The sequence below is a fragment of the Strigops habroptila genome, chromosome 1, assembly GCF_004027225.2.
Source record: "Strigops habroptila isolate Jane chromosome 1, bStrHab1.2.pri, whole genome shotgun sequence".
Classification (NCBI taxonomy): domain Eukaryota; kingdom Metazoa; phylum Chordata; class Aves; order Psittaciformes; family Psittacidae; genus Strigops; species Strigops habroptila.
In genome coordinates, this window is record NC_044277.2 from 47,657,770 (window position 1) to 47,671,712 (window position 13,943).

Genomic DNA, 13,943 nt, shown 5'->3' on the forward strand with positions numbered 1-13,943 from the left:
CAGAACAGATTTAAATTTCATTTCATTATTATTAACGGCATCAGACATGCAACTAAAAGATGTCAGATAGGAAGAGCACAGAAAGGGGTATATGATAAGTGACAGAGAAAACGCAGTTCCTCTAAAGAGCAGAGAATTAAATATGTTGCATTCAGTACTTTTTACTAAAGCAAACTAAATATTGAAGAGAAATGGCTGCTGCTTCTGCTGTAGATCTGCTACGTCACAGTAGGCAGGCCACTCACTGGACATTTCTGTGTGACTACTTCAACTAGTTCTCAATCTGCAATGCTTTATTCTTATTTAAAATGAAAAGTCTAAAAAAGGAAAGAAAATTCCCTAGGAATATGCCTGGCACACAGCACTATGCAGCCTCAACACCACAACTTCAGACCATTACTAGAGCATGTATGAACTAAAAGTTACCCTCAATTAGATGGGCTACACGCTTCCTGAAATAATTCCAGTAGGACACTAATTTGACGTGTTGAAGACATTACTAACATCAACACAACCTGCTGCTTTAGAAGTGAGATTACTGACTTTGAATGTTTATGATAATTAGGAAATCCAAGCAAAATATTTTACTTAATTTCTAAATTTACTACTGATCTCAACTGCTCTTTACATATCAAAAATCATCTACTCAAAACACAAACAGAACAGAAAGGAAGGTCCAGAAATTTTTATCCAATACACAGTTCCGTGTCTTACAAATAATATTCTTACATTCTTTTTAATTTTATTCTTGATTGTTTCTATAACTCCGGCTTCTTCACTTTCACAGAGTTTCTCTGTAGCCTTTAAGTCATCACAGGCCAGCTGCATCTTTTCTTCTTCAAATGTCATCATGGCATTCTACCAAAACCCAAACACATTTGACTGATAAAAATCACAAATATTTTCATTTCTATAAAAGCTATAGGATAGTAAAAGTTTGTATGAAAGCTTGGCAATAAAACTTACTATTAAGAAAAAAGTATTAATACACACAGATCAGTACACATACTTCTACACAGAAAAAGCAAACTAGAGATTTGAGAGTACTTCACCAAGATTTCAAGACAAATCAGAACACATTAAGTCCTAACCCCTTATCTTAAAGTTTCATATGCAGTCGAACTGAATGTGCTGTCACATTACATTAATCAGAAGAAAAATTCATATAAATTAATTTTTAATCATGGTTTTCTAAGGCATGATTTGCATCTGTGCAGGTACTGCTTTTATATAATTCATCAATGTAAGTAACAAACAGGCCTCCAAAGCCAGTAACAAGTAACAGCTATTTCAAAATAATAACCACAATTCCTATACACATAGGAAGAAAAAAAACCAACCTGCATCCGACTCCAGCTACTGCTGAACCAATTTCGAAAGAATTTCAGGACAAATAACTTCTTTTCCCAATGCCTTATTAAACAAAAGCTCTGAATGACACCGGCACAGAAAGTGCTGCTGCTATGTTTAGAACAGTAGCTAAGAAAGGTATTTTCAAGATCCACTGATGCTGCACTGTGATGTTACCCTGGTTCAGCGCATCAATTCAGATAAGCAAGCCTGAGAGTCTCCCTCTTTCCTTTCTCTCTCCATGGACTTAAAAGCAAGCATATGTCCCAGGAGGTTTCCCAACAAATAAATTTTATCCATATTGTAAGGTCTACAAACACTAGAGAAAATTCAAATTAATTTCATTTGCAACTTACTATTTCTGGCATATTATAATAAATTTGGCCTTAAAAAAAGGTAATATTACCATAGATGATTTCCATTGTTATCTAAGATTAAGCACCAAAGTCAGAATGAGGACAGTCTAAAAACCAAGATCTAAATATTTGCTAATACACCTGCTCATTTTTTATATAAGATATTCTCCTTTTTAATACATTAAAAAAGAAAAGCATTGAACAGACTCATTATGACTCTTTCTTGATGGCTTGGAAGAAATGAAGTCTGCACATCACACAAAGCATTAACAGGCCCATTATGACTCTTCAGTCAGTCAATATTGTCAGTTCTCATCTATTCAAAAATGAAGCAATGTGAATGGACTGAACTAAGAACTTTCACTAAGCAACACGGATGGAGAAATTTTCAATAGCAAAAGCTATGAAGAAAATGGCATTTATGAGTATTATTTTAATAATACCTCTAGTGCTCATTTAAGAGAGGGCTTTATTATGACTCTTTTAATGGAACACAAATATTTCATACATTTGAGAAGTGGAATCACAGAAACTTCACCTTCTATTTAATCACATGAATAACAAGTTTCATATAATAATGACTTGTTTTGTCATTACAGCTACATTTAATCTAAAAATTTGAAAAAAGCCTCCCAAAAAGAAACAAATTAAAGTACCCACCATTAAGAACACATGCAAGCACATATAAACATTAACTACAAGAGAAGAGATGTATACTGTCTGCTTTCAACTACTCACCAAAAAACTGACAAAACTGGCTCCAAAACTCATTAACGGGCTATGGTTTCTGCAAAGAAAACAAAATATAATTACTATATTTGCACATATTTCCTATCTTAAAGATAGATATTGCATTTCTTGATTTTAACTTAGACATCTGTAAACAAATCTTGAAGGTTTGTATCAAGTTACAAACATATTCTGCAAGATATAATGGAAATGGAAAGCCAAAAAAAAAAGCATCATCATTTCTATTAAACTGAATTTATCTTAAAAAAAAAAAAAAAAAAAAAAAAAAAAAAAAAAATAAATCAAGCATTAAGCTGTAGATATTAAGAGGAACCAACAGCGTCAAAATACAGCGCAGGTAAAAAAAGAGCTGCAGAAAATTAAAAATCTGCTAATTCTACTCTCCTCTTGTGACCCATCACCACGATTTTGACCTAGCAGACATACGTTACCTGATTCTATTAAGTGATTCCCACTTCTCTGTGTTCCCATGAATTTAAGTTAATCTACCCAGATTTAAAAAAAATATATATATATACATATATATATCTATATATATGCGCCACATAACGTAAATTGTTGGGAGTACAAGATTTATGGGTTTTATAGCTGTATTGTTTCAAGTCCAGAATACATATCTTACTACACTAGGTGGAATAGTTTTTTAAGAAACTTCATCTATTCTGTCTGTGGGAGTATTCCAAAAGGGTGAAATCAGCTGCTAGATAAAAAAACATGCAGGCAAGCAAAATCTTGGTAATATATGGCACAGGCTGTAAGCTGCAGGACTACTGTAGTCACACAGACCACAAGGCTCCAGCAATGTCACAAAGGCAGCACTTACGTAAAACAAAACAGTAATTTCAGGATCTCAGCAGTACTACTGACCCACATTGTTCGGCAGTGGGCTGCCAGGTTAATATAAAACACTGACTTCCAAGATTTAAGAATAGGTAACATTTATGCTACAGGTACATATATTGCTATAGTACAGGATTTAATACTGCTTCCAACTTAACTCCATAAGCTTCAGATTAAAATAGCCTTTCAAAATAGGACAGGCACTTGAAAAACATGGAGAAAGTTGCATATTGTTTATTACAACACAGATTTCCAGTAGTAAACCCATATTCTAATACGAGAGTTTGTTAAAAAAAGGAAAACAAGGAGGGGGGGGGGGAAACACCTACAACCAAACAAGGTAATTTTCAATAATTCACACCCCCCTTTTTCTCACTTTTTGATTTAGCATAAATATCTAAAAGAAAGTACATTAACAAAAAAAAGAAGAAAGATAAACACGGAAGACAAGCAATGCAAATTAGAACAGAAAACATTTCCCTTTTCATATGTACATCCAGAATTGAGCAATATGTGTAAACAGAAGATCAACATAACTTGCCACATATCTTCATTACTTTTTCGAAAGAAAAACAGGTTAGGTTTTTCCCCTTCGTTGGCAGGCTATCAAAGAACAACTGCCAGCAAACGCTTCAGCTATTCAGAAGCTGGACTGTTCTCCACCATTTGTGTTACACAGAGCAGGAGAAATCAGCTACTGAAGTTAGACTTCTGCAACTGGCATTTTGAGCATGAACTCTTGCTGCAGAAGGCACATGGCTATCTCCTAATGCAGTTTTCAACTTATGAGGCTTATCGGACCCATTCAACAGCCAGTCTTATCACCTTACTCCACAGCACATAACCATACTTTTCAGGGTCACACCTACTGCATTATCAACACCAATGAATCTAAAACTGCAGAACAGATCAGTACAAGCAATTTTACGCCCTGATGTAAAAACCTGCACTTACATCATACTTTCAAGGAACCTCAAAATTAAACCAAATGTTTCATTTTGTTTCATTATTAAATGTTTCAGTAGGCATCTCTAGATAATGTCTTTCATACTGAAGGCCATTCAGAAGAGAAAACTGGCAGACAAATATTGTTTATCAGAGTGAATTAACTTAGCCACAAGAGTATTTGAATATAACCAGAAAAATAAAAATACATGATGTAAGAAATAGTTAATTAGGTTTGCACTTCCCAGTAAGACCCTTAGATCAAGTTTGCATCCACACTGACAATGTTACTTCACTACCAAAGAAATTATATTAATGAAGTAACTAAGATTTGAGGATCTGAACACCTGCAAAAAAGATTTACTCGGAAATTTTGTAAGCGTTACACTTTCATTAAAATTTCACACAACGGTTCCAAGATTTTGATGTGCTTTTTTTCCCCCCTCTGAAACGTGCATAAGCAAATCAAACAAGCTTAGCAACATACGTATTTGGCTCTCAGAAGTAGCATCCAGGCATTCCTTAGAACTTGGCAAGAAAGATGCAAGTTTTATTAACAAACTATAAATATTGTGGAATTATGGAATAAATAGTAAAAGCACTGCATATGAAAACATTTTAAGTTCCAGACCACTTTTCATTTTCTGTGAATTTCTAGAAAAAGATACTCCTGTTGTTGAAATAGTTACTGAAGCTTAAAAAATAAAAAAAAAAAAAATAAAAAAAACCCAAGTATCAGCTTTAGAGGTAAACTGATTCCCTGTCTATGGAAACAATATTTTCAAAAAGAGCAACTTGAATAATGGCCATGTTTGAGAGTGAAACTACTAAGATAGTATAAACAGGAATACAGTTGAAAAATCAAACAGCATACACATGCTGTTTCAACATACATGCTAGTTCAAGCATACTATTCAGACATTTTTAAAAAGTAGGTTTTCTTTTCAGGACTGCAAGAGCCTGTTTCTAAGTGTGCCCAAAGAAGTGGTAAATGCTCCATCCCTGGCAGTGTTCAAGGTCAGGTTGGACAGAGCCCTGAGTGACATGGTCTAGCGTGAGGTGTCCCTGCCCAGGGCAGGGGGGTTGGAACTAGATGATCTTAAGGTCCTTTCCAATCCAAACCATTCTATAATTCTATGTGTGTGAAGGTATCAACATTTACATAAGCATTTTGAAAGTTTTTATATTTTTTTGTTAAATTTTAATATAATGTTAAAAAAGAGGCAGCTAGTTACAGTTGAGAGCCAACTGGTCTTCCAAAATTACAAAAGATATTGAAACAGTGACTGCAAGCAATGAAAATTTGTCCAAGTACTTTTACATATGTTTGTCCAAGTGAAGCAAAGTTTTTTCACCAAATAAATATTTATCTTTTCAACTGATCTTTCAAAACTGCTTCACTGTTTGCACTCTGACACTCACAGCTCACTTTGCGAACAGTTCATCCCCCACAATCAAAGACGACAAAAAACTGGGGAGCTACATCACTCTATCCTGAGATTATCACCAGCTACAATACATGAGGTAAAACATTGCACATTACCTCTTTCTAGTTTTCAGTCACTCCGTCTATAAAAAGCATTGTCATTACAGCACATATGGGCTGTAGCACATAAGGACCCTGAAGCAAGAAACACGATGCATAATATTATACTGTGTCTGGGAGATGCTTTTGTTGAGACCATGGAGTTTGGCAAACAAAACATGAGAACTTTACCACAGGAGCTCCTCACACAGAGTTTTTGTGCCATCGCTAAAGAAAATAAGAGACGCTTCTACCACATTCCTACGTAGTCACTAGGTAGAGACTATAGCTGCAGCTTTATGGAAGTTCACTTGTTAAGGTAACTTCTGCATTTAAAATCTATTTTGAACAACTACTGCGTTTAGTGCTCAATCTTTGCCAAAAGTCTGTTGACTGACAAATTCTTCAACAGTTTAGGGTTATCTTTTCCTCGAGAGCTAGGAAAAAACACTTTGCAGTGGCACAGTACTGTCCCAGTAAATACTAAGGCATGACTAATGATGACAGTAAGTTTCTGAGAAAAGCACAATTCCATGAAAATAACTCTCAGCTCAAACTCCTTATAAATGACCTTCAGCATCAGACATGATTTTACATCTTTTGACAGATTCCAAAAAGTTAAGATACAAAAAAAATGAGGCAGCAGTCAAGAAAATACTAACAGCAACCCAATGGCCATATTGATGTTGACACAAGTTATGGAACTGAATACAAATGAACACTGGGGAACTGCACCACCCAAGTTGTCCGCTCTACTCTGAAGCGATAACCTCCGTTATGAAAAATCTCAAGGCTTTTAATTAGCTCAAAGATGAAGAAAAATTGTTTCCAGACATATTTGTAAAATAGTTTGCACCTCGCCTATGAAACAAGGACTCAGAAGTTATCTTTATTGTAAGAAACTGTGCTATTAACACCATTTCCACAAGATACCACAGTAAAAGGTTGTACATATCAATAAAGTTGGTATGCACAACTATACTTACGTCATAAGCTTAAGAGCGCTGAAGCAGACCTTTCTCCCAGATGTATGAACTAGTGTTATATTGCTCCTCCCAATAAACCCTGAGTAATTCGCCTCATTTCATGGTGTATCTCCAAGATGTTAATTCACTTTCACAAGAAAGGTGTTTGCTGTGCCCCATTTTCATACTCACAGAATTGTAGAATCAACTAGGTCAGAAAAGACTGCAATGGTAATATTCAGAAGTTTTAAGCCTTGGTATAAGGCTGAGACCATACAGACCAATTTTAGCATTAAAAAAAATCAGAACTGAAGCACACCAAAAGAAAAATCACTCACTACTCAGTATTTTCTTTTTTCTACAGCCATTTCCATGATAGTATTCCACTTACAAATACACCACTTCTAAAGCTACGACAGCCTAGCTCAGGTTTAAATTTATGTAATGTAATTAACCTCCTAACATTTCCTCCTTGCTCTTCTACGCACTGCTATATTAACCACAGTCCACTACGAATTCCAGTCATCCTACTCACAGTGATGCTAAATTTGAAACAAGTTATTTTCCTCCAAAGCATGAAAGTAAAGCATAATGAAAAATGAAGAATTCATGTAAGTTCACAGATAAATATAGAAGCAGCTACTGAATATTTTAGAACAAACAGAAATACATACAACCTATACATCAAGGTTAAGGAATTTACTGAAACGACTTACAAACCCTTTGGTCCTTATTCCATCATAGATTATTCTAGAATATATTCTAAAAAAAATATTTGTAAGACTACAAACATAAGAGATGTTTACACAAGCACACATCTAATATTGGTATAGGAAATTACTAAGGCAATATATATGTCATGAAAGCATTACAGTTAATTAAGATACATTGAGAACTGCAAATGTCAGATCTAGGGTTAGTTTCTATTCCATAATCAGACCAAATTTATTTCAACTGCTAGATGAGCTCTTAGCATACACTTCTATTTTCACTAGAAACACGGAACCAAAAGAGAAATTCAGTAATACAAAGAGAGTAACTCTGTGGCCCTGTCCCATCCAGTTCTTACATTATTTGTCTTCTCTTTTTGTAAATCAACAGGGAATTGCTTTGCTTTAACTCCAGGCTGTTAAGTTTAGATGCACAAGAATATCAAAACAGTGGGAATTATGAGAAGGATTTTAAATTGGACCTTTATTTTGAAAAGTAGTTACAAAGCTGAGACACAATCTAGTTATATCAACTGATTTGTACTAACCGTCCAATTACACACTCTTTAATCCATGAGAATTATGGACTTTTCCAAAATATTTTTCCACTGTAGGTTCAACTAACCTGACCAAACTTACTTTCCAGGACAGACTACAGTAACTTCATAACAACTCCGAGCTCCTGAAGTATATTAAAACAAAAACATATCCATCCCATCACAGTAACCTGAAATAATTTACTAGTAGATCAAAGAATGGGCGACTAGGAAGCGTGAGGAGTCTTAACCATATCCGTATCATTCACGGAGTTAAAATAAAATCTGCTTGATATCACACCTCTTCTACCATTTCCACCAAATCTGACTTCTAACTTCCAAGTTACAAACTCAGATTTTTGTTTAGCTTTCTGTCATCTTCCCTTAGACTTCTAGCCACCACATTTTGCTCTGTATGGAGATCCAAATGGATGTCTCAACCTCCCTCTACCCTTTCTATCACTTCTTTTGGCAACAACACCCGTGTCTGCCATGAGAGCCACAAAACTAAGCGTCACATTCAATGCAATAATCTCTATGTACCCTATGTCTGGAAGATTTAAACTGTAGAACACTTAAAATTTTTCTCATCTATCCACATAACTGGAAAATTGGTACTGTGTTTTATTTGCCTCACTATTACTCTAATGTGCTCTGCCTACCCTTGAGCAATGAAATCCTACCTCACTTAAGGCACATATTTATTACACATTTAGAATATTGCTGCTAAAAATCACTCCCCTCATACATAACTCTCTATACATCCATCTAGCAACTGCTCATCTGCCTATCACTGCAATAAAAAAAGCAGCACACAGGGTTGCTACGAGGGCACACATGACTTACTCTCACACTGCTGATCAACATGCCATCATCCTTCTCTCAACTGACTTACGTCAGTTCCCACCCTGCAGTCCTTATCTTTTCAGAAGCTATCAAAACATCTACTAAACTCCTACATTTTGTTCTTATGGTTCCTTTGCTAAACTACATAAATAAGAATTTCAACAGCAGTTAGACTGCCCGCACATGGACAATAATCTACCTGCTGATCAATGCTGGCCTAATGTCACCTTGTCTCAACTTCTATTTGGGCCAAGTATCTTGGCCACAGACATCATTTTAAATTGCTAGTATTAGGTTCAACCACCCACAATGGAATTTCTAAAGTTTGTATGTCTGTTAATATGCAACTGTAACATAGAATCATAGAATAGTTAGGGTTGGAAAGGATCTTAAGATCATCTAGTTCCAAACCCCCTGTCATAACTTTAAAAATTTCAGGTTTTTAAAGTAACCACACTAAGCTTTTTTTCATTCCTTTCCCATTTCCTCCAACTTTCCATTCTTCTCCATGTCCTGCTTTATCCTCTCAGATTGTACGGGGTGTTTTCCTACACTGACCCCATTCTTTGAATCTTTACACATTTTGTCTTAGAATCACATCTCCTCAACATCATCCCCATTTTCCTCTTTGGAGATGACCTTATTACATACATTTTACTTCTCCATCTTGTACCATTTTTCTTTTCATTCAGATGCAAGCTGAAGACTTTATCAAGCCTTCTCAAAAGTCATTCATGCAAAGAATCAAATGTTTCCCTGGTAAGAGATAGAAGATTGTTGGATTTCTTGTAAGATGATATCCCTGATCTTATGCTTTATGTTGTAAGTCAACATTCAGCTACAAAGATCCTATTTTCTTTGACACTGTGTTCTCTCCTCTTAGCTGGAGGAAGTTTTTAAATCATTTCCAAATTGCAAATGCTCCTAAGAAGTGAAGAATCAGCAAAAAACCAAAAAAATTCTTTTCACAGTTTCTTCCTTTCTTAAGTGTTTAGGAATCTACAAAGCTAGAAGAGGAAAAACAACACTCCAATTACAGCTTTCTTGCTAGTGTCAGGGTTGTTCACCAAAATTATACCATCCCACAGGCGGACGGTGGGCTCCATCTCCAATGCCGATGTCCTTAGTTAACCTTTGCATCTCATGGCTTTCAAAGGTACTCAAAGTTTAAACCGATGAGAACTGGAATGGTGTCAGCAGTGCTCCAGCTGAACAGAAAGATCAATACCCAACAGTTCCAGATACAAGTTAGCAGTGTTGGGACCCAAGACAGCTACAAGCATTAAAGACAGTGGTGCTGTCCGTTGCTGATTTATTAAAAGATTACACCCATTGGTATTTGGTTCACGTTCAGAACATTATCACCACTACCTTGTGGAGGATCTGGACTTGTTAAAAAAAAAGAAAATAAACCTACAAAAAAGCATGTTGATGCTATTCCAGGTGATTTTTCAAACCCTGACATCTTTCCTCAGGTATAATTTAAGACAAGTCACAAACTACATGTGACAAATCATTTTATAGTGATACTCAATGCAGTTGCAACTGCATGTTGTATGTGACATACAACAGACACATTCATCTGACTTCTTCAGGTTCTAAAAAAGCATATATGAGCGCTAAACACCAAAAGACAAAACACTATTCTCCCATGACCACCACCGAAACAATGGTTCTTTAGCCCGTAACTTCAAAGTACCACCACTCTTCATAGGCAACACTTTACTAGTGTGGTCATACATATGAAACACAGCTGCAATTTCTACCCTGGTTTTCTCAAGGACTGCATTATTATCAGCTTTAAAATATAACTGACTTTGGGCTCATCAGCCAGCTTTCTAGAAGATAAAAAACGCAGAATAGGAACGAAAGCATTCCTGCTTTGGAAAGATAGCTGTCCTTCGGCTCATCAAGGCTGTCTACTGGCCCACAGAGATAGCAGCATTGATACGAGTCGATTTTTCACAAGATCCTTCATGTGGTATATGAAGAAAAAAAATCAAATTAAAAAGCAGAAGCAAAACAAGTAGTTTCTAAGGAACAGTTTTAACTAGTTTAAATAATGTGGGTAATGAAACTGAAGTTCTGCTGAATAACTGAGTTTCTAAATAGATTTGTAGGTTCTTGAACAGTTCCCGTAAGAAAAAGTAAAACTCCATTCCTCCCTTCCCTGCTAGGATTCATCTGACAACTGTTCAGGTTCTGAAACAAAGCTAAACTACCTGCTTAGGCAGCAGCCTAGAATTTCTATAAGAAAGAAATTTCTTTTCTATAAGAAAGGTCATTCGAAATACAGCACTCACTTACACTGAACTCAAAAAGCTGTATTTCATCAGACATCTCTGAGCTCTAGTACTGCAAATTACAAACATTCACATTGAACTATGGAGAGCTCCCAAAAGCTGCTCATTTGGCTTACCAGCCCCATTTAGGATGGGTTCTATTTCTTATTGTCAAGCACATACCAGCAAAAATATACTCATTTAAGACTGTGTGTAAAGAAACGTAACAACATTACTTAAGTCCTTGGAGGAAGAATGCATCCAAAGACATCCAAGCATAGAACCAAAAACCATTAGGAAAAAAAAGTGGACCTCACTGCACGTGTCTCCCAAAATCCTATTTTATAGGAAATTGAGCATACTTTGCTGTATCTTCTCTCTTATGTCTAAAGCAAAGTTTCAACATACAGCTAATCTGCCATTCAATAAAAGTCTATTAGTTCACAGCAAAAAGCAGCCTGCTATGAATTTGGGGATGAAGTAGACAGAACTGGAGATTTTCATAGTCATTTAAAAACTACGACAGTGATTATCAATTTATGCACCATAAAAACTACTTAATCTAATCAAGGAATTCCTATTCACTCCTGGTAGGTAGTGTTTAAAGGCCAAGATCAAACTCTGAACTCAAGGGCACTTCTTGATCAAAATCAAAGGAAAACCCACACCTGGGAAAAAAAAAAGATAAGTTTCTGCATTTAAAAAAATCATCAGTAATAAGCCTTCCAGATAGCCAAGAGAGCAATTTGCAGAAGAGATCATTATTCACCCTTTCAAGGAAAGATTTCATTCTGAAAATAGGAATTATTGAAAACTATTTTACTCCCTAGCACCACTATACAATATAAGAAGCACAACGTATTTAGAATTCCTAAACTACTTCCAGATTCACACTACTAAGAGAAGGCAATGGCACAACACAACCAGAAAGTGAGGAAGAAGAAACCTCATCAAGTGCTCCTTAACTGGCACCTTAAAAAAATACACAACACAAAAGCAAACAACCAAAACCAACAAGTTCCTTAGATACCTAGAACAACTGAGGACCAAAAGAGAATGGCATGTTTAATATTAGACTGTGGCATATACACAGTGAAGTTATGATTCCATTATTATTAAGGGGGGCTTTGTTAATTTGCCTCACTGCCCCCACTCGACATCCAGACATCCTTCTTGTGAGATTTAAGTACATAAGTACATCATTGCTATGAAGTGCTATTTTAAGTCCAAGTCTTCTTTAATCATGCAGACAACAGCATAGTGCATATTAATTATTTACAACGTTTGCGCAATTACAGCGGCTCAATCTTGGGTGGAACGCATTAGTCCTCAGACAAAATGCAAGGGCAGGTATGGGCAATCTTTTCTTTAAGACTGACTTACACAGCTGCATTAACGCCATTCCTACCGGATGACTACTTAACGCACAAACCTTGACACGACGTACGTAGGAATTATAAACATAATCTTACAGCCTGAAGATAATCACAGTAGCGTTCGCGGATCAGATCACACATGAGCACCGGAGCGAAACCCTGCTTCCTCCCCCGCGGAGCCGGCTCCAGGCGCACGTGTGTGTTTACTCACGGCCATGAGTGAAACGCGGCGGCTGTCACCGAGGCACCAGCCGGCCGACCCCTGCCCGGCCCTTTCTTCCCCCGCCCTTCCCCAGGGCGACACCGCAGACACCGCAGCACGGAGCTGCAGCCTCTCACCCACCGCCACGACGGCGAACCACGCGTGCCCCTTCCCCACGGGAGCGCCGGCTGAGGCGGCAACCGGGGACAACCCTCCCCGCTCCGAGGGGCCGCGCAAGGCGAGGCTGCCCGCGCCGAAACCCCTACCCAGGGCAAGGGGACGCGGCGGGGGGGGCTGCGCGCCTCATGGCCCTGCGGAGGAACGGCGGCCGCCTGAGGCGAGAGCGGGGCCGGCGCGGCCGCGCAGGTGGGTGGCGGGGACAGGTGCGCCGAGGCCGGGCCGCCGGCGGCGGCGGGGGGCGCCCGAGGCCGCGCTGGGGGGCTGCGCCCGGGGAAGAGAGGGAGGGAGCGAGCGGTCGGCGGAGGGGCGGCCGGGGCTACCTGTATTTCTTGAAGAGCTGGTCGGACTCGCGGAAGCCGTTGTTCAGCAGCATGTTGATGCCGGCCAGCGCCAGCTCCGCGTCCTCGATGGGCAGCGGCGCTTCCCCATCCTCCCGCCGCGGCGGCGGCTGCTCCGAGCCGGCCATGACGATGAGGAGACAGCGGGACCCAAGCGGCTCTCCTCTACCTACCCACCTATCTGTTTATGTATCTCTCCTCCTGCCCTTCCCGCCTCAGCGTGCCTGAAGGGAGAAACCGGGGGCGCCGGGTGCGCGCCGCGGGGCCGCGCTGCCCTCACCCGACCGCGCTGCAGCGACGCGCCCGCCGCCTCGCGCCCGCAAGCCCTCCAAAAGCAGCGGCGCCCGCCTCGCTCGCCAGCGCGCAGGCGCCGCGCAGGCGCGGGAGGGCGGCGCGCAGCGGGCGCAGCGTGAGGGGAAGGGGTGTAGCCGTAGCGGTGGGGCTGGTTTGCCGCCCCGCGGGACTCTCAGCCGCCCTTGGTGACCGCTGCCCGAGGACGCTGTCCCTCTGGCACTGAGCCGAGCCGAGCCGAGCGCTGGTTGCGCGGCTCGAGGACGGCTTGCGTGCAGAGCTGGCTTGTTTTGTCCCGTCCCCCGTTTGGGTTTTCATCCTCCGCCCGCACGCCTCTCCTCTCCTCACCGGCGCAGCGCGGGTGGGTGGCTGCTGGCTCTGAACTCCTCCAGCTTCTCGCAAAACTAGCTGGGGTTTTTCACGGGTGGGAAGCGGGAGCTGGGGTTGCAGC

At 39.4% G+C, this 13,943-nt stretch overlaps 1 protein-coding gene across 4 annotated transcripts in view; it reads right to left on the minus strand.

Annotated features, from left to right (window-relative positions):
- The window catches only part of TTC39C (tetratricopeptide repeat domain 39C), a 39,443-nt gene extending 25,866 nt beyond the window's left edge, over window positions 1–13,577 (minus strand). For 2 of the 4 annotated variants that reach the window (XM_030505467.1, XM_030507176.1), the window contains exons 1-3: window positions 13,184–13,577; window positions 2,445–2,493; window positions 730–858 (exon numbers count right to left, since the gene is read on the minus strand). In XM_030505467.1, the coding sequence (XP_030361327.1) occupies window positions 730–858; window positions 2,445–2,493; window positions 13,184–13,329 (324 nt within the window). In that variant the 5' untranslated portion in view covers window positions 13,330–13,577. Of the gene's footprint in view, window positions 1–729; window positions 859–2,444; window positions 2,494–3,853; window positions 3,968–13,183 lie in introns of those variants that run through there. The other 2 variants (XM_030508018.1, XM_030506336.1) reach the window with 2 other exon arrangements.
- Between the last annotated feature and the right edge of the window lie 366 nt (window positions 13,578–13,943).